Here is a 19,781-nt window from a genome sequence, read left to right as displayed (position 1 = left end):
CAGAGCAGAGGTAAACACTGCCGCATCGAGTGGACCACGGACAGCTGTTTCGGCACCGTCTGAGGTGGGACTGAGTGGCAGAGTGAAGATTGTATCATCAATCCCACTGAGCTTCGAGTACCTTCGACTCGGGCTCCCACCTGATGGCATCGTCATTTGGATATCAAACGTATTGAATAAGGTATCTAACTATTGCAAACTTTAATGAACCATTACACCCCCCTTCAAAATAGAAGACATACAAGGCTGACATCACGAAGTATGCACAAGAGTCTATACACTGCCCCAAAGGCTGGTATGCTTGTGTTCATGCGGTCCGTGGCCTACCCATTCCTTACTGAGGGGGTTCGAATACACGCCATCTGCCCGGGCACCGTTCGCACAAACCTCCTCACAAACAAGATGATGAGCTCTTTCCCAGATGAACATCTGACCGCAGTGGAAGCTGTGGTCTCAACTGTTGAATGTCTTATTAGTGGCGGGAGCTTTACAGACTCGGCAAGGAAACATGTATCTGGAGTTGATAACTATGGATTGGCTGTCGAGAATTTTAGCACCAGTACCTTTTTCAGGGACCAGATAGAGTTCAGCAGTTATGGCTTAAGGGAACTGTGTGAAGCTGCAAACTTGAAAAGCCAAAGAGCTAATCTAACTAGTATGGTCTGATACTTGTACTTGGCTTGGGTAATCGAAGTTGCACCAGCAAAATCCGACGACGCCAACAAAGAGGCAGATCTACCAGCAGCGGAGAAATATGGTTATCAAGGATAATATAGTTGTAACGAAACTCTGAATTGATAGTGTAGTATTTTACATAATCAGTTTCAGAATATTGTACATCATGTTTAGTCATTGAGGTATGAGGCGTTCATGGCCGTAGATTGGTTTTCGTAGCCTTTTCTGCGGATTGTAAGATATTCCCATGACGAAAAGTTAAATACAAGGCATGATATGTGCATTCTTTGGCTGTCGTGGTAGCGTGGACCAGACTGGCCAGGCACGATAGGGTCATCAGTCCCACTGAGCTTCCAGAACCTTCGACTCCGGCTCCCACTGGTTTATAGCGTCTTCATCAGGATATCCAACGTACTGGACGAAGTATTCAGTGGCCTGCCCACTCTCTCTGCGGCGATGAGCATACAGGATTCGCAGGGGACAGGTGTCCCTCACGCCTTGTGCGTCTCGTCCCCCAACTCGCTGCCAATAGGCGAGGAGCTTTCCTTCGTCGCGCTCGTGGACGAATCTCTCGTCAACCCATCCTTCCCATCGGGCCTTGGATTTTGAGCCCCTGATAAACAAGGCCACGAAAGGGCCGTCCTTGTCGCCGACGGTGTCGACTTTGTGCTTGAGAATTAAAAAGTTGGGATGAACATCATCCATTGCTGTGACATGTTAGACTCAGGGTATGATACTGAGACCAGGGGCTGGGACTTACGACTGGGGGTTATAGTCCAAGGACTGGAAGAGGATATGAGTGAAGCCATTTCGAAGGTATCGGCAGTGAAAGGCTTGCTGTTGCTGTTGTACGGTGTGCCGTCGGAAACAGTAAGGGTCAAAGTATGACAATAGAGTCTGGTATTGGTGGCTGTATTGTTCAGAGAAGAAAGGTAGTGCGGGTTTTGAGAGATGTAAAGCCAGGTGATGATGGTTGTCGTATTCTGACAGTACTTGAGACCAGATATTGAGAAACAAATGTAAAGTTTTGTCAGAATGGGGAAAAGGATGAGGAGGATGAACCTCGTCGGGACTTGGGGACATGGGGGGCTTTATAGACAGTATTGTCAGGCAGTCCTTGTGACTGTGGAGTCATTGGCGTACTGGCGTAAGGTCAGTGTTTTAAAGAGGCTTCAGCCACCAGGGCACAAAGGTAAAGGACAGCCATAAACACATACGGTCAAAGTATTCTCCGCCCTCACTATTCCCTAGGATATTGCTTTGGCTGAAAGGTTAGATATCCTGATGAGTGGAGTCATTGAAGCTCTAGAGATTCGAGTTACGGAAGTTACATAATCTTAAAAAGCTTAATTGCTGAGCAGCTGCCATACATAGCAGGGAGGCAGGCCTGTCTTTTGCCACAAGAATAAAGTTTAAGTGGCAGATTGGATAACAGACTCTGAAGTCTCTCCTTTACTCGGAAGTCTATCAAGACGATGCAGAGCTAGATTTAAAGTTCAATCATTTTATACATTGCAGACAACCTATCGGTCAGAATGTATAAAGACTTTCAGTTGCAAAAGTCAGAAATGCCGATGGGGGTTGTCACATGACTTGCTTTAGCAACGTTTAGACCGATCTACCGCCAGAGAAGAGCTTGCTGCAAAGCATAACCACATAACCAGCATCTATGCCGTTCTATGACAAAACCTTGCATGCAGGGGCCGCCAGACACACACACTGTGCCAAGTATAAGCTTCAGGAGTCAAACCAATCGATATTTACTCACAACCAATGTCTTCGATGATTTTTAACTGTCTTGCATCATGTAGTCATGGTTCAACCCTTCACAGACATCCTCCCTTGGTAACTCATTTGGTCTACAGTATTCACAGTGGAAGCTAGGCATGACGATATGAACCGTCCTGGAGGCCAGTCGGGGAAGCTTTCGTGCCATTCAAGAGCCATTACCTACTTGGGCAGTCTAAAGGTTGATAGGATTGAGCTAGTAGCCAAGGGATGCATGGATGGCAAATGCTATACTCCCCGCTCAGGTTCTCCCTGGCTTGCGGTCTGGTCTTGTCAAACCTCGCACTAAGTGGTCATATAAATCTTCAACTCGAAGCTTCAGGATCCTTCGTGGGGGCAATGGACGTGGCATTCCAAACTGGGCCCAGGTCAGATTGCATGTCGCAGGGGGCCATTGTAGGTCTTCGTTGGTTGACTTCACCTGACTCCCTTGCTTGTCAACTCTACTACTACCTTTTTGGTATGTCTGCACCATGCTAGGAATATTGTCAACAAGACTCTGTCTTTAGGGACATCAATCTCTTTTTCGTAGGACATCTCGACGACATTGTTTAGCTGTGCAGCTGCTCTGTACGGTTAAGAGAAATGTGCCTCAAATCGAGGCAGGTAACGAAAACATATACGAAAGCTCTAGCCATATTCAGTACTGATTAGATGCACTTCTTCCTCCAGCTTTTCCGCCTCGCAATCCTCGGAGCCTACATGACTAGTACGGGTGAAGCCCTGGTACTACTATTCCTCGCTTGCTATCTGGAAGGTTCGAAAACCCGGTACTCTCGGTAGTATTTTAATTCCGACCCAGCATTTGTTTATCATGCTTTTCTTGAGCAAGGGGCTTGCTATCCACAAAGCCGCGCGCCATTTACTAATCTGTATTTTCTAGGGACGGCTGTATTATACTGCCAATGATTCCCTGGCATGTATACCACGTAGGTATATAAATAGTCCCAGGACCACCTGGCATAATTTTTGCCTTCATCATCTATCTCTCTCATTGACTGTATCTGGAACGACAGACATACATCCTCATCTAAAGAAGAAGCAAAAAGCCAAAGCACGAAAACCATGGCTATCATCGCTGTCGCCGGAGGCGCCGGAAAGCTCGGTCGCGCAATCGTTGAAGCGATTGTTGAACAGGGCCAGCATACCGTAGTGATCTTGGCTCGAGAGGTAAATCACATCAGACTACGAAGCTTGACAGGAAAACATCTAACATATAGACATCGTGCAGGCTAAAGATGTACAAGGAGTCAAGGTTGTCAGCGTCGACTACACCAACACCGATGAGCTTGCAGCCACGCTTGAGACCAACAGCATTGAGACTGTCATATCCACCATCAACTCTATGGACGACGTCTCTGCCGAGCTGAGCTTGATCAAAGCAGCTGAGAAGTCGGGATCTACCAAACGATACATCTCTAGTATCTGGGGCATTAAAAACAACGAAGAGTCAGTGATGCTGTGCTGTTGGGGCTTTAGAAAAACAAAACTAAACTGCGAGGACAGGATCGCATCTTATTTCCCCATCGCTCGGGCCAAGCTCAAAGTCATTGCCGCCTTGGAAGCAACCTCGGGCCTCGAGTATACGACTGTGTACAACGGCTACTTTGCAGACTACTGGGTACTCCCCAAGGTCAAGTCTTATCAAAGCCCTATCGCTCTGGTAGTCGACATCGAAAACAATTTTGCCGCTATTCCAGGGTCTGGCAACGAGCTCGTGACCTTTACCCACACCTTTGACGTCGCTCGCTTTGTCGCAGCACTCGTTGGGGCTCCCAAGTGGGACAAGGAATCCTACATCATTGGGGACAAGGTTTCGTGGAATCAATTCGTCCAGTACGCTGAAGAGGCCAAGGGTGTCAAGTTCACCATCAAGCACGACTCGATTGAGGATCTCAAGGCTGGTAAAATAACAGAGTTGCCATCTCACCCGCACCTGTACCCTTTCTTCCCCAAGCCGATGCTGCAGGGCTTTTTTGCAGCTTTTGGCCGCATGTTTATTGAGGGGGCGTTTGACCTCAAGCCTGAGCGTACTCTCAATGAGGAGTTCCCTGAGGTCAAGGCGCGAAAGATCAGGGACCTTCTCTTTGAGGCTTGGGGACAGTAGCTGCAGCATTAGTCTATCATTATATCCAGCGTATTGCACGAAGCATTTCGCTCTCTGCGACGATGGTTGAACATGTCATGAGGAAGGGATTTGTGGAGAAACAATCATCCTTGTCCGTGATTACTAAGAGCTGTGATTGATGATCGGATATATTTTAATTCCGACGCTGGTGGCACTTGACAAATCAAGTAGGTCAATCAGAGAACCATGTTAACTTCCAAGACAAGCATTGAACCCAAGACTTTTTACTCTATGGTATTTGCTATTAAGTTTTTGCGCCTCTGAACACAAGAAGCCAGATGGAAATTCAAGGCAAGCAGGCTGTGGGTGATGGAAGTAGACGAACTGTGAATGTAAGCCCCCGCAATCTGACGCCTTACCCTGCAGACCTAAGACCAATAGGCTTGTGTTCCGTGTAGAAGCAGCAAGGTACGATGTGATGGCAAATTACCAAGCTGTCAAAGATGTCTGAATCGTAGGACGGCGTGTTACTATGGCGAGCGGAAAGGAAGAGGACGCGGCAAAAGGTATGTTTCTGATGGGACTGTAGAGAGTCAAGTGTTGATTATCCATAGCAAGCAGCACATTCAAACACTCGAGCAACGACTTAAAAGTGTAGAAGTTGCACTACAAGCCTTCCCTACAGTCAACCAAGGCTTAAGTGATAATCCTCTAGGCCCTGGAATGTCTCAAGAGACGATTAATAGCCATGGGATAACAAGAGCCAATCTAACTCAATCTCCGCCGTCGAGATGGCCAGAAGAGGTCACGAGAAACATAATCCACGCTCAGGAAAACAACGTCAACCTCGAACGAAAAGTATTCGTCCCGCTCCCCCCAAAAGAGCATATCTTACACTTTATATCCAACGCCCTAGAAGACATGTACGAAGCACAGGCGCTCTTCAGACCTGACGATGTTCTGAAGCTTGTCAATGACCAGTACTCAGCCGGGTCATCAAATTGTCACACCAACCCTACTCGCTGGGTAATGCTCAACGCCCTTATTGCCACGGGCATTCATTGGAAGGCCGACAACAAAGCAATAAGAGAAATGTTCCCTGTTTCGTGGTCATACTTTAAAAATGCCTTTGCTATCTTCCCAGAGATCGTCATGAACGGTGGCGGCATCGACGACTGTCAAGCGATGCTTGCTATGGCTTTGTTTATGAGGGGAACCGCCGACACCCACGCATTCACTGCACTATTATCGGCGGCGGCGCATGCCAGCCATTGTATTGGTTTGGGCTTGGAAGATCTTTATGGATCGAGTGACCTCATCGACATGGAAAGGCGGAAACGGTGTTTTTGGACGCTATACGTGCTCCGATGCAATGTGTCGTTGAACCTTAACCTTCCCGCCCCATCTGGTGAAGTGAGCGTCGAGCTTCCATCCCAGGATCTCATAACAGGTGATAGTTCCAGCACACATCTCCCAAGGTATATGTCAACGCTCGCACTGATTCAGTCAAGAATATGTCAATGCTGTTGCCCTGGTTCATCACTCGCGAAAAGCCGTGATAAAATGATCGAGGCGCTTGCTGAACTAGACACGGATCTTGAATCATGGAGGACAGGGCTGCCTACAGAAGTTCGGCCTACAGGATCGGCCCAAGTGGACAATCTCGGCATCATACACCTTCAATTTGTCTACTATGCTTCTAGTTGGAAAATCTATACGGCTATCGGGAAGCTTTATAATGTCCCTCTCACGTCGATCGAACGAGAACATCCAAACCTGCATCTGAGTACGCTTACCCCCACACAAAGCGCCCGAGCTACCATTTATTTGCTTCAAGGGTTATCCTCACAGCCATTTGCCTCTCTATGGTAAGGCGCCCAACTAAAGTGTGTTGTCTATGCTGATGACCTAGGCAAATGATCTGCTACCCGATGTGCGCTGTTCTAATCCTCTTGACAACAGTGCTCCATGATCATGAAGACTCAAAGGTGTCTCTGAACGTCGAATGGATTGGACAATTCGTTGCTTTTCTGAAGACTTTCCAACGCCGAGAAGAATGCGATCTGAGTGGTCTCATAGGATTTTGTTCGAAGCTGTACGATATCGCATCGTTTGCACAACACAATCCAACAGATCTGGTAAGCGACAGGGAAGATGACGTAGAAGGACTACGGCGTCAGTATACAGTAAGTCTCAATCACACGACAATTCGACCCTGCTGACCTCTCAGGACTTGCGTGACCGCCTCTCAGGATCTCAAGACCCCATGCTACTCGCGCAAGGTCTGCTTACCAATATGCCACTTCTAGGCGCAAAGGTAAGGGAAGTGTTCCATGGCATATTGGAAGAGCCCAGCGAATATGGATTCACGCCACTTGTTCCCAATGTACTCAAACCTAGTTCTTTCAAATTCTTTGGTTACAGTAAAACCGCTACCGAGAACTAGACAAGCAAAAGATTAATGCCAGCCGTATAACAAGCATCTGTCTAACTCAACGATATCCCTTGGCTCTCGGCCCGTTTATCTATGACCCATGTTTGCTGAACCTGATCCCACTGCTTGCTCATATCCTCAAGTTATACTCTGCTCTTAGAAGATATGTTCCTTGTCAATTAAAGGTCTTCAAGGTCTGATTCAGTAACCCTGAGAACCAACCCCTTGTCACGAAACAACATATAGGAGTCAAACAGCATTGCCTGATGTGGCTCAGCCAGCTGAAAGTCGAAGTGGCGAAAGAGCTAGAGTTCTCGTCAGCATCTTTGTAACTGCATCCGCTTAGTCCATACCTCGAAGAAAATCTTATTGAGCTCCATCAAAGCAATCGGCTTCCCCAGACAACTCCACCTCCCGAGCCCAAAGGTCAATTCGACATCTCGCTTCATCTTGGCACTTGTCTTATCATCAACCTCGGTGAACCTTTCCGGTCTGAAGATATGAGCATCCTTGCCAAACAAGGTCTCTGAACGGAGAAGTCCTGAGAAGTTAACTCCTATGTTGGTGCCGGCAGGGAGAAATTTTCCGTTGTAGAATTCACCGCCAGTTGGAACTTCTTTGAAGCTCATGTTCGTCGAGACAGAGCGGATTCGAAGACATTCATAAACAACAGCCTGACCATGTTTTTAGTTCCACTTCGGTCAATCTGTTATACTACTGACCTGTATGTATGGTTGTGCAAGGGATTCTGCATTGCTGATTGGTCTCGAAGCCCGTCCCTCACGGATAGTGTTTGCGATTTCTCGCTTCAACCGAGAATAGACGTGAGGTGTCGCAAGAATGTAAAGCATGCCTGCTCTAATAACAGAAGCCGTGGTGTCTGACCCTGCGACAAACATGAAAATTGCCTCAATCTCGCATTCATCTTTAGTCAATCCATGTTTCTTGAATGAACTCTACAGGGAGTATTAGTGGAACTCGCAAACTCCCCATCGGCAGATAAATGTGACTCACAAGCATATCCCGCTTGACTTGACCATCCCCGTGGTAGAACTCCTCAACAACCTTATTAGTAAGGCCCATCATTTTACCTATTCCCTTCTTGTCTTTGATACTCGGGCCAAACAGCTGTAGAAAAAAGGGAGAGAAGGCTATATTCCGAAGCCATGGAACATCCGTTGTCAATGCAACAACAGGTAGATAATCGTTCAACGTGTCGAAGAAACAGTGGATGTCCTCATCTCTCTTCAAGCAGCCAAATTCCTGGCCTAGTGCAAGGCGAGAGATAACGTCTAAAGTAAATAGACCTGCTGTCTTTGACCATACGAGCGGACGAAACTCCTTAGGTTTCGATATATATTTATCCTGTATGAGATGGATAAGATTCATGATTTGCTCGTCAATAGCGGCTTCTGGACCTGCTGTTTCCTTGCCACTGTAACCATAGATAAGCTTCGCTTTCAATTTATCATGAGCTACCGGGTCCCTCATCATGAAAAGGGACTCGTGCCAGGGATTCAATCGAGAACCGCTATATGATGCTCCTTTGGCATATGAGCTTTTTGTACTGTTGATTTTGCGCAATAGCTCCAGATCGTCTGTGAAAACCTCGTAAGGACCGACTCTCACTATCGGACCGTATTTCTTATTGAGCTCAAGATGAGTCTCATATTTTTTGCCACTAAGTGCTAACCGGGCAAGCCAGAGATATGAAAATTTGGCTAAGAAGGGACCTGGGATATGACGTAGACGATACCATGCTATAATAGAAGAGAGGATGTACCAAGTGAAGATGGCCAGAGTGGCAGCATACCAATGGTTTGAAGTAAAGTGCTCAAGGAGCATTTTTATAAGCTGTTGTCGGTACGATGGAGAGAACAAAAGAGATCGGAACAACGTGGATAATTAGTCAAGCTGGAATTATATACCCACAGCCAGATATGATTTAAACCCCTCAGGAGTTGTGATAATCCCGCTTTCAATGGGTGTTGGCTCGGCTTCATTGCAAAGGTGATATATTACTGGATTGGTTTTAGAATATTATGGGTCGTTGTGACTATTCTGGCTTATCTGCATATGCAGCTCTGTGGCGCTGAGATATTTCTTTCAATACACTCCACTATCTACCCCTCCCGAGTGAGGCCTTCCATATCTAGTCTAGAAGGTCTATCAGACTGCTCAAAACCCAATAACTATTGTGAAGCCAGCCTTCATGTCTAACTTCAACTTTTATCGTGAACCGAACATCTGATTTACCTGTTCTACTCATCTCGCAGCGCTGCCGAGATGGCCTTCATGCCTCCTTCAAGCTCCTCCCGAGTAGGCCATCCATAGCCAAGCCTGAAAAAGCTATCGGACAGTTCAAACCAATGACCAGGCCCAACATATGTCGCATGCTTGTTCATAAGCCTCTCATAGAACGCCGCAAAGCCTCCCTTGGGCTCCTGCTTGATATGGGGAAAGCAGACGACACCGCCAGTCGGCTTAACCCATTCAAGCAGCTCCTCCCTTTCAATCCAAGACTCGACCATCTGGAGTCGAACCCTCATCTCATTCGTTGTGTCGCTCAAGATCTTCTCTCGTCGGGATAAGACATCGATTGCAATCCACTCGTTGATGACGCTACCGCTGATGCTGATCTGTTCCTTTGCAGCTAGGAAGGTTTCCTGTAGTGTCTTGTTGGTGGTAATGAGCCAGCCGATACGGACTCCAGGCATGCCGAAGGATTTTGAAAGTGAGCAGACGCTGAGAACATGATCGCCCAAAGACGCAGCGACTGGTAGCTTCTCAGCAAAAGCGATATCTCGATATGTCTCATCGACAAGCAACAAAACACCTTTCTTCTTCGTGATAGCCACAAGCCTGTCGAGTGCCTCTCGAGACAGTGTGGAGCCGGTAGGATTATGAGGGCATGTCACCGAGACAAGCCGAGTGTTGGGCTTGATAGCAGCCTCAATTTGATCAATGTCGGGCTGGAAGCCATTCTCAAACGTAACATCAATGTATGAGATCTCGCAACCAACAGCCTTGGGGGTCTCCAGATTAGTCGCGTAGTTGGGACGCACCACGACAAGGTGTTTACGCTCGGAGTCAGGGGTGCTACCCAATTGTGAGGTCGTGATGATGAAAAGAGCCCCAGCAGCTCCAGAGGTGATGAGAACGTCATCGGCATTCACGCCGGCGTCATCAGCGATAAGCTTTTGCAGCTTTGTCTCGCCTCGGTGTTCGTTGTATAGGAGGGTAAGATTCGGGATCTTGATGTCCAGTGACTCCAGTGTCTGGTCGGTAACGGAGCTTTCGGAGAGATTGTACTTGATCTTGTCGTAGCCGTACTCCTCGGGCGACTCAATCTCAATGGGCATGCGCTCAAACTTCATTTTTGTATTGGCCACGAGGCGCTACAGCGTAGGTGATTTGTGTTGAAAAGTTGGGTAACAAGATCTATCAAGTGCTTGGTGATTGGAGAAGATAGCAGAAAGTTGGATAAAGAGGGCTGATGGTGCCGGATATATAAGAGTCTATGCTGAGCGATCGAAGATGCAGTGTAATAACAACGAGAGATCTCATGACTTTGAGTCAGCCAGTCAGCATTCTCAAGCTTTCTGAAGTTACTGGCGCTTCGACCTGCCTTCCCAGGATGGCCCGGCTGCCATTGAGCCGACTGTATCCGGTGCAAGTTATCTCCCATGAACCTGGTTTCGTGGGGCGTGTTCAGCACTCAGTTTGCTTTCCAGAACAAATGGACCTTTATCAATGCGTCCTGTCCAGATTTAGCAAAGAAAATCTTAGCACTAAAGCTCACATCAAGTAGATCCTCAATCTAGCGTGTATCATGGCACGTTACTACTCGCTGCTATGAAAGAGGTTCGAAACTCGAATTAAGCATCTAAGGGTCCCCGTTATCAGGAGAAGTTTCTACGTAAGGAGCACATTACCTCCTGTCCGGAACACTAATCCCACCCCATCATCATTAGGGTCTGGCGGTGCGGCCCAACGGCTCTTTAGGAGCTTGATGACGGTACCGCTGTTTCCAAACCCTCCACTCTCTTCCTGGATTCTACATAGAACTGACTCCAAAAAGTACTGGAGACTGGGCTCGGCCATGCAGCCAATGATATAGAGTGGCCAGACCAGGCCCCGGAGAGGAACGGCTTGGGGTCAGTCCTTCAGGACAGTGACCGACTCTGTAATCGCACCTTTAATCTCGGGAAGACATGCCCAGGGCCCGGAGACTATTGTACTTGACAAGACTAACGACGCAAGTGCGAAAACATGGGAGACATATGGAGCTGGTGAAATACTGCCACGATTACTGTCTCCTCCCTATTGATATTTGAGTTGTCAGCTATGTTTTAGTAGAGTCTGATAATGCTTTCAGAACTCACCTTTTTAGTTTGCTTTAGTTCCCTGATGCCGTCTTGTAGTCTCTTCTCTATTCTTTGGCCCCTTCTCACCAACTCCGGCACGCTTAGAGCCCCTTTCTGCTTCATATCCTTTTTCCATGCTTGAAGATGAGCCAAGTCTCCAATAGCAATCATGACCCAGTTGTAACAGCCCATCAAGTCCTCCATTGCGAGATCTGACCCCTCTAGCCATTTTCGATAAGGTATCCGTGGGACACGCCTTGTCGTTGCACAAGCCAGGATATCATGCCACAATGCTTCAGCGATGAGGAAACTGAAATCTGCTTGCAATTGAGGATCATCGCCGCGTAAGAAAGTGATCGGAGAAGGCAAAGCATTTTCGGAGGACGATGAAGTCTGGAGTAGGACGTCCGGCGATTGCATAGCGACGACAGCCGTGACGGCGTCGAGGTGCGGAACCCAATCGTACTCAGCTCCATTGAAAACCTGAAAGATAAGTTGAAGAAGTCATCCTATCAGGATACAAGTAGTTCTAGGACCTACCTCAAAACTTATCAGTGTCAAACTAGCCGCTATAAACTCAGCCAGCTTGGTCCGGTCGTTAAGCAGTGTCTCGGTCTCAGTATGCTGCGAGAGATTCCGCAACTCTCTCAAGGCCATTGAGTGGAACTCAAATGCTTGCCGGTTATAAGAGCACCTCTTCTGGGATGCATCTCGATGCAAGGTGGAGAGTGCAAACGCAGCATGCGACAGCGAGCGACCGTTGTAGAGAAATACGAGAAGCCAGCCTCTGTTACCCAAGCGGGACTGGAACTGGTAGTATGGGAACTGCCAGACAAACACATGGTCGAGATAATACATTATAAGAGATGCCAATCTGGGTTGCAAGATGCAAGACGGAGTGTAACCCTGTGATGGAGAGACCGAGTGTGCAGTTTCCTCTTCAAGGATTGAGTTTCGTGGGAGTGAGCTACTCGAAGCCTGTACAAAGGACTCCGAAGACTGCAAGTTATCACAGCCATGATGTGCATTCTGCTCTGATAGAAACGGACTTGAATGCCCAGTTGCACCTGGAGCTAGTGGTGTCTGCAACGGGGTACATCGCTCCGACGGAGAAGTAACTGTCACATCCCTTACAAGTCTCTGGTTTCGCTGACCCCTCCGAACCTTCTTCAGATGCTGTTTGACAGCTCTTTTGATTCGCTCAAGCTCTCGGTGCTCGGCATCTGACCCGTCCATCCACGTAGGCTTGGATCCGTAGCCATGGCACGGGATCCGTCAGTCGGTGCATTCCCTACAGGCAGGGATTTGGAGGTCGCATTTCCGATGTCTGAGCTTACACGTCCAGCATCCGCTGGGGAATGATCTCATTATTGCTGATGAAGGGTGAGAAAACGTTGTACTTGGAGCAACTCGGAGTTTGTGGGGTCATGCTACCCCCACCACTTTTCTAACAGGCAAATCACATCATGTTCCGGTTTCAAGACTCGGAGGCGCTTCGACTTGCCCTCCCAGAAAGTCTCTTTCAAGCCTAGCGTGTCCAGTTTAAGTGAAGGGCTTGGAGCCACAGCCAAGTCTAGAATCCATCAGTCAATAGAATTGCAAGCACGATTTGACATTGCTGATGGAAGCCTTTGATGCTATCTAGCCCGGGGCCAGATTTTCTCAGGACCTTGCTAGCCTCGGATGCAACCTCACACAATCACAACAACCTCGACCCAAGCATATGTTACACAAAGATATTCTTTACTCCTCAAGTAAACTACAGTAGTCATACTAAATACCGTTTTCCTAAATCGTTCTAATTCAAGGATCAGCTATAATTTGGAGGGGTGCCACAATTGTCCAATCCCCCTTCTTGAACCCAAGCCGCAAGCGCACATCGTAAGTCCTAGAGATGAGGCAGGAATGGAATGTAGGCAAAATAGTCTTGCTACCGATCGACAGAGACAGTGGTACCTGCAGCGTAGAACTGTAAAACTCGGCAGACGAGTCCAGGAATCCTGGATTCTTGTCTTCTAGCCTGAGATTGTCATGTCGTGCCCAGGAGAATTGCGGACAACAGACGGCCAATGCAATTGTCGCGGTGAATGGTTGCTGGAGGGTGGGCTTTTCATCCTGGTCAGGGAATACTTGGTATGCATCCGCTTGATGCCAGGTGCAAGATCGAAGAGAAAGAGATATGCTGTCCAGTTTCGGAGGCGTGATCCCTTGAACTTCAGGATTGAATGTCAATGCGACATCAATGAACGTAGGTTTAATCACGGTGCCATACGCCTCAAGATGAAGTGGTTCAGGTTGCATCGCTACGGCACTGATGGTCCCAAACGGACGCTTGAGCGGGTTGCTCCGAAGAGATTTCGTGTCTCGCAACTTGTATCGCGGGTTCGTCAGCGACACATGTAGAGGCGGGCTCTCGCTTAATCTTGGAATGAACCGTATTGTTCTCTTGGTTGTAGAATCTTGACTGTGAGCCGTATCCAGAGATGGGGTCGATGTGACGCAGGCATTGATTCCATATTCAACCTCGACGACCCCAGGACTCATGTCACCTCGATCCCAGTCTTTTCCTACTGTTGGAGGAGGCAATAAGTGCTTATCTGTAACAGTCGCTGATACAATATCGTGCGTGCACGCCGTTGAGTCCAATTGATGGGGTAAAATGAATTCAAAGGGTATCTTGTACGAGTGACCTTTTGTGAGTGTTGTTCCGACCAAATTGAGAATATCAGGCGAAATCAGGTCCAACTTTAGAAAGCGATGTATAGTCGTAGTTGTTAGCTTTTGACCGACTGTGCGAATCGCCGTAACACCATCAAGTGAGACAGTGATAGAGGAAGCGCAAATATCTGCAGCGGGTGAAATAGCTAAATGACCTTGTACAACGAAACCAGAGGAGTAGATCTTGGCGACGTAATGGTCGGTAAGTTTTATCTCGAGCTTGCAGGGTCTTCGTCAGTTGAGGACTTTTGAGGCTGCCTTGGAGATTCCCAGCTCCTCCATTTGATGGCTATGCCGAGGAGATGTCATTGAGGATAAGGGTAAATATCGTTGAACATTGTAAGATAGGGTGTGAATATAAAGGATTTCCCAGGTTTCTGTTTTAAGCAGCGGGCTTTTCTATACTTACAGAAACTCGGAGTACCACTCGGAGGTACCTTGCTTGTGATTTGAATTTACGTAATGATTTCACAAGAAGTGTCTAAAGGAATATCTAGCTGTAATGATGGATTTCTACTGACTCGCCTTAGTGACTCGCGTACATGATGATGTTACATTTGCAAAACCTTAGCAAGACCGCATATAACATCAACTTTACAGCAAGACGTTATCAATATAAGCTCTAAGCTCCTTCAAACCATCAACCAACACATCTGTCTCACAGACATAGCCCATACGAACATAACCCTTGAAGTCCGCATCACCTCCAAAGCAGCGAGATCCCGCCACAAAGAGGAGCTTAGCCTTTTCCAACAAATCAAGACAAAGCTTGACATCATCCACAGGATCCCCGTTCTTGTCATTGAAGCGGATGAACGCTGTAGTACCCGCCTTGGGCTCCACCCACGAACAAACAGACTTGTACCGGTCCATGAAATCCTTGAGGATGGCAGCGTTTGTCCTGGCGAGTGTGATATTCCGCTGCACCAAGGCGGGCTTGACCTCAGGGGACAGGGCGAACCTGGCAATCTGATCATCAATCTGGGAGACGCTGATGGTGGTGTAGTCGCGGGCTAGCATGATGGCAGAGATGATGGATCGATCACGGCTGGAGATCCATCCGACGCGGATACCTGCTAGCGCATAGCCCTTGGACATTGATCCCGTTGCAATGGTCTTTTGGTAAACTAGTGTTGTCACTGGCTTGGGCACTTCAGTGTGATCGCAACCGGACGCACCGCCATGGAAGAGCGGTCGGTATACCTCATCAGAGAAGAGGATTATACCATTCTCCTCTGCAATCTTGGCGATCCGGTCGATAACTCTGCTTGGGATTGGTGCACCGGTTGGGTTATTGGGGTTATTAATGATGATCATCTAACTTGTCAGTATCTCATGTTGCATAGAACGATAGAGGGCAGTAATCCATACCTTAGTATTTGGCTTGATCAGATCAGCTAGTTCATCGACATCAGGCACAAAGCCATTCTCCTTCTTCAACTTCCACAAAGTCACTTCAGCCCCGAGACTACGAGGGGTATCGTAGAGTTGCTGATACGTCGGATAAACACAAATGACATGGTCGCCAGGGCCTATCAGCGTGTACAGAGCCAAGAAGTTAGCCCCTATAGCACCCTGAGTGACGATGACATCCTCTGGCCCCAACGGGACACCCTCAGTGCTACAGTGAGCAGCGATGCGCTCGCGGAGGGTCTGAGATCCTGGAATCGCGCCATATGTGAGCTTGACGCTCGTGTCGATGGGGTTCTTGGCGGGACCGCTGGACATAGCGACTAGGTCATCGATGGACACAGAGGCAGCGCATGTCTCGGCAACGTTGAGTACGCCTGGCGTGGTTTCATAGGCGTCCATCCATTGCTCCACGGCGAAGGGGGTGATGCGAACCATGATGAATGATTAGATGGCACGTGTATGTATGTTCTGGTGTGCGTGTGTTTGCTTGGTTTGGTGCTCAAGTTGGAGGCTCTAGAAGGGATGTTTAAATATCCGATCCCATCGCTAAACTAGATATCAATTGGAACAAGTGGCCTACGCCCTTGATGTGATGAATGTCGAGATCGAGCGAAGCCTAGACGTCCGACGGCTTGTCGATTGGTCAACGACTGCGTTGCGTTAGCCGACGGCGTCTTTCCAGGCCCACTCGCCTCCTCGGCATGTGCCGGGATGATCTATAGACCCACGTTGACGATACCAAAGACAGGTAGCGCCGCTTACTTTGCTTTCTTTGGCTTAGACTAGCACTATCTACAACTCGCTTTTTCAACTTGGAGTTTCTTGCCTTGCAAAAATCTCTCCACTCCAGGGTAGTGGAGCCAGTCAAGGAAGAAGTGACTGGTTACAGCTTTAGTTTGCAACATCTACCGCGTAAAATACTACAATAGGACATGTATTCCGTTCAAGAGGTAGAAGCGGCGGTACCACAGTATATAATCTTGATACGTTGTGAAATTCCGTGAATCTTGACAAGACAAAACTCCTAGTCAGGCGATTACTCTCTTCGTGTTGACACTTTTACACGTGGTCTCTCTATCCCATCCTGTCCTCTCGCCCTTCACCATGCCCAACTTTGAAGCAGTCTATACGGCTGACGCCTGTGCACCTCTACCTCAGTTCTCCCAAGCTGTGAAGTACAACGGCATGGTCTACTGCAGCGGTTCCATCGGCATTGATCCCGCAACCGACGATCTTGTTCCTGGTTCTGTCACGGACCGAGCCCGCATGGCACTCAAGAACCTCAAAATCGTGCTCGAAGCTGCTGGCAGTAGCCTAGATCGCGTAGTCAAGGCCAATGTCTTCCTGGCTGACATGAAGGATTTCGCCGCCTTTAATATCGCGTGGGATGAGTTCTTTCCTGCTGAGCCCAAACCTGTAAGTAAAATTCAACATATCCTTTAGACCTATTCTTTGACTATCGTTCACAACTACAGTGTCGGACTTGTGTTGCTGTCCATCAGCTGCCTTTGAACACTGATGTTGAGATTGAGATGACAGCTAGCTGTTAGTTCTAGTGGTGTAGATAGTACCAAACATATAAATTTTACTCGTCCGAACTTTATAGAAAGAGTGGCCAGAGGCGACCAAGCAAGAAGCAGTCGCCTATTGATCGAAAGCTCCCAGGTACTGTCAGTTTCGTGTTTGTGGGTAAGGTATCTAATAAATACTAACATGACGACAGCACTGTATTAAACTTCAAAACTAGCTAGCTTAAATAATACTTTAAGGTTATCAATCCTAAACTTCTTGAAACAGAAGTAGAATCCCTAGCTGCTTTGGGCACCCTGCCAGAGGGGATTTAGACTCTTGGCCCGAGGCAGCTCAGGAAGAATCTGACTGACCCAAGCAATAATCTGAGGGGCGCCAAAAGAGAGTTTACAGCCAGTTGCAGTAGTGTGGCATTGTACATGACTGTGAGAGCTTGAATGATGAGAGCTGACGTTAGTGCTGAAAGGCCCCCAGCCTACAGATGTGTCGCTCGAGGTCGTCTTGGAGTTGAAGTATTCCTGGATGTGCCTCGTCGAACCAGTAAAGTCAATGCTCGTGTCTGCAGCGAGGATGAATGACGTCGGGTATGCAGGAAACTCAGGGTTCAACTTAGTCTCCTGCGTTGCGATGGCTGTCTTGAGACGAGACGCGCCCGGGCTGAGGAGAACATCTGCAGCTATGTCGAGGTCCGCGTCGTCAAAGATCTCAGCCTGCAGCCAAGGCCGGTCGATGTCGACGATGAGGGCTGAGAAGGATACACTTACATCACAAGACGCCATATCGTCCTGCATGGATGAATGTGCCGGGTCGTGCGAGTAGGAACCACCGGCGCCCCAGAGAGCGAAGCCCACTGAGCCGCCTGTACTGAACCCAGTGTTCTTAGACTTGGCCACCTTGTTTCGATCGGCGGCAGAGAAGGAGAAAGATATTGTGGTCCAGGGATCAGAATCAGCCGCACTAGTTTGGCTCTGCGTCTTGCTGCTGGAGGTGGCTGGCTTGTCTGTGTTCAAGGTGCCGTCTTGATTGATACCAAAGACTGGGTTGGCATATTCTGAACCTTCTGGCGAAACAGTTAATGAACCTACTGATGTTGGGTCACCAGCCTCTGGAGTCGTTGTTCCTGTGATGATAGAGACGGTGAGAGGACAACTCGCGGCCTTTGTAGCACGAAGGGTCGCAAGTGCAGCTAGTCGGCTGGTTATGACGTTTTGTTTCGCTGTGATCCAAGTCCCTACCTGCTTGGCAGCATCATCAGCTATAGTGGCCATGTCATAGCTGTCCCAGTCAGCGGCAGACACGTCGCGATCCTGCTGCGACTTGAAAAGAGCTGCCCGAGCGTCGGCGAGCGTCTTCTGGGCCTGCGTGAGTCCAGTGCTGGAGGTGTCTGTTGCAATTTTATCTGTCGGGGCAGGCGGCGGCGGCTGAACTCCACCTGAGTTGCCTTCGGCGGCATAAAGTGCAGACAAATTGGTTTTAACAGTCTGTTCTGCGTCCAACACCTTGGGCACTGTAGGGGCTGGTATGGCAGGCGGCTTAGTCGAGGTAGCTACAGGATACTTGCCATCTTTGATGAGTGCTTGGGCGGCCGTGTATGAGTCTGATAAGGCATTGAGGCGTGCGATCTCCGAATCTAGCTGACCAAGGGTGTACGTTCCGTTGCGGGCATACCAGCTTCAACGGTTTGTCTCAAAAGAGTGCTTACACCAGCAATAGAGGTCATTGCCTCATCGTGGAGCTCTGATTCGGACATCTTGGAGATAGGATAGTATACCTGGAAGAATGATAGCTTGGGAGTACAGAATGATATTAAACCGGCCTGATGCAAATGCGGTTGTTATATACTGAATTAGATGGAAGGACACAGGTTTCAATCAAGCATTCAAGATAACCAACCCAGGTTGGAGCGGCCGACTCACTGTTCAGGCAGTGAGCTTCCGAGGAAGAAATGTCTTAATCCGTCATCGAATAATGTCGCTTCAGCCGTAGCCCAGGCCTTTGTCGACAAGCATTAACTGGGACATGAGAGTACGGTCTGAGAGTCGCGTGGGTCCGAATTTACATTATTGACAATAGTCAACAAAGATATTGAACAAGGCTTCTCGCACTCAATCGATTGTCCGATACCAGGACCAGTACCCGTCTACTCGCGACTAATGCATCCTGGAATGTATTCATCTCTGATCGGTTCTAGTTTCCGAGCTGAGCTCATAAGAGACATCAGCCAGCCACAGCCAGGCAGGTGAATATCATCCAAGATGTCAGCTAACACCATCGATCACACTAAACCCGAAAGTAGCTCCAGCCAGCCATTCTTGGTCTGGACCGGGAATGGGCCGCCACCACAGGTCGAAGCGCAGCCTATTATTGGACAGGGCTGCCTGGGACAAAGTCGACTGATTTCTTCATGTGCCGCCCATTGGATAGATTGGGTTCTTAAGAATACTGAGCCGAGACATCCGTGGTGATATTCAGCTGTTATCTGTAGTGGTCTAGATTCCAGCTGCTGAAGGTATGTCTGTAAGACTTGGTTAGACTAGATTGTAATCAAGAGTAAAATTGCAATATAAACTCATGATACTCACTCGGTGACTTCAAATTCTTCATCAGATATCATTGACTTTACTCATCCTTCTTCGCTTGTTTGCCTCGAATTCCTGACCTAAGACTACGGCATTACAAAAGAAACAGCTTCGTGTTGATGTCTTCGGTCTCAAGCCTCTAGTTTACAAGATCAGCCTGTAATTTGTACGCACGCAAAAGCAATATTTCTTTTCCTGACTGACCTTTT

General features: G+C 48.2%; 8 protein-coding genes across 8 annotated transcripts; 3 read left to right on the top strand and 5 right to left on the bottom strand.

The window, feature by feature from the left end:
• Window positions 1-1,011: 1,011 nt before the first annotated feature.
• J7337_003413 (uncharacterized protein) lies at window positions 1,012-1,484 on the bottom strand (the record flags this gene model as incomplete). The annotated part of the gene is made up of 2 exons (XM_044821129.1): window positions 1,012-1,382; window positions 1,436-1,484. The coding sequence occupies 2 exons, from the start codon at window positions 1,482-1,484 to the stop codon at window positions 1,012-1,014; spliced, it is 420 nt and encodes a 139-aa protein (XP_044685429.1).
• A 2,044-nt stretch (window positions 1,485-3,528) lies between these two features.
• On the top strand, window positions 3,529-4,570 carry J7337_003412 (uncharacterized protein; the record flags this gene model as incomplete). Its single annotated transcript, XM_044821128.1, has 2 exons — window positions 3,529-3,633; window positions 3,695-4,570. The coding sequence occupies 2 exons, from the start codon at window positions 3,529-3,531 to the stop codon at window positions 4,568-4,570; spliced, it is 981 nt and encodes a 326-aa protein (XP_044685428.1).
• An 882-nt stretch (window positions 4,571-5,452) lies between these two features.
• On the top strand, window positions 5,453-6,090 carry J7337_003411 (uncharacterized protein; the record flags this gene model as incomplete). Its single annotated transcript, XM_044821127.1, has 2 exons — window positions 5,453-5,944; window positions 5,989-6,090. 2 exons carry the CDS (start codon window positions 5,453-5,455, stop codon window positions 6,088-6,090), a joined length of 594 nt encoding a protein of 197 aa, XP_044685427.1.
• A 1,054-nt stretch (window positions 6,091-7,144) lies between these two features.
• J7337_003410 (uncharacterized protein) lies at window positions 7,145-8,051 on the bottom strand (the record flags this gene model as incomplete). Its single annotated transcript, XM_044821126.1, has 4 exons — window positions 7,145-7,270; window positions 7,319-7,639; window positions 7,688-7,921; window positions 7,980-8,051. 4 exons carry the CDS (start codon window positions 8,049-8,051, stop codon window positions 7,145-7,147), a joined length of 753 nt encoding a protein of 250 aa, XP_044685426.1.
• A 1,175-nt stretch (window positions 8,052-9,226) lies between these two features.
• J7337_003409 (uncharacterized protein) lies at window positions 9,227-10,342 on the bottom strand (the record flags this gene model as incomplete). Its single annotated transcript, XM_044821125.1, has 1 exon — window positions 9,227-10,342. The coding sequence occupies one exon, from the start codon at window positions 10,340-10,342 to the stop codon at window positions 9,227-9,229; it is 1,116 nt and encodes a 371-aa protein (XP_044685425.1).
• A 4,302-nt stretch (window positions 10,343-14,644) lies between these two features.
• Window positions 14,645-15,898, bottom strand: J7337_003408 (uncharacterized protein; the record flags this gene model as incomplete). Its single annotated transcript, XM_044821124.1, has 2 exons — window positions 14,645-15,367; window positions 15,422-15,898. The coding sequence occupies 2 exons, from the start codon at window positions 15,896-15,898 to the stop codon at window positions 14,645-14,647; spliced, it is 1,200 nt and encodes a 399-aa protein (XP_044685424.1).
• Window positions 15,899-16,567: 669 nt separating this feature from the next.
• J7337_003407 (uncharacterized protein) lies at window positions 16,568-17,013 on the top strand (the record flags this gene model as incomplete). Its single annotated transcript, XM_044821123.1, has 2 exons — window positions 16,568-16,879; window positions 16,939-17,013. The coding sequence occupies 2 exons, from the start codon at window positions 16,568-16,570 to the stop codon at window positions 17,011-17,013; spliced, it is 387 nt and encodes a 128-aa protein (XP_044685423.1).
• A 258-nt stretch (window positions 17,014-17,271) lies between these two features.
• Window positions 17,272-18,743, bottom strand: J7337_003406 (uncharacterized protein; the record flags this gene model as incomplete). The annotated part of the gene is made up of 2 exons (XM_044821122.1): window positions 17,272-18,623; window positions 18,644-18,743. The coding sequence occupies 2 exons, from the start codon at window positions 18,741-18,743 to the stop codon at window positions 17,272-17,274; spliced, it is 1,452 nt and encodes a 483-aa protein (XP_044685422.1).
• Window positions 18,744-19,781: the final 1,038 nt, after the last annotated feature.

Source organism: Fusarium musae, chromosome 2 (assembly GCF_019915245.1).
Source record: "Fusarium musae strain F31 chromosome 2, whole genome shotgun sequence".
In the NCBI taxonomy this organism is placed as follows: Eukaryota; Fungi; Ascomycota; class Sordariomycetes; order Hypocreales; family Nectriaceae; genus Fusarium; species Fusarium musae.
Note: the sequence above shows the minus strand (reverse complement) of the source record. Positions and strands in the feature narration are given on the sequence as shown.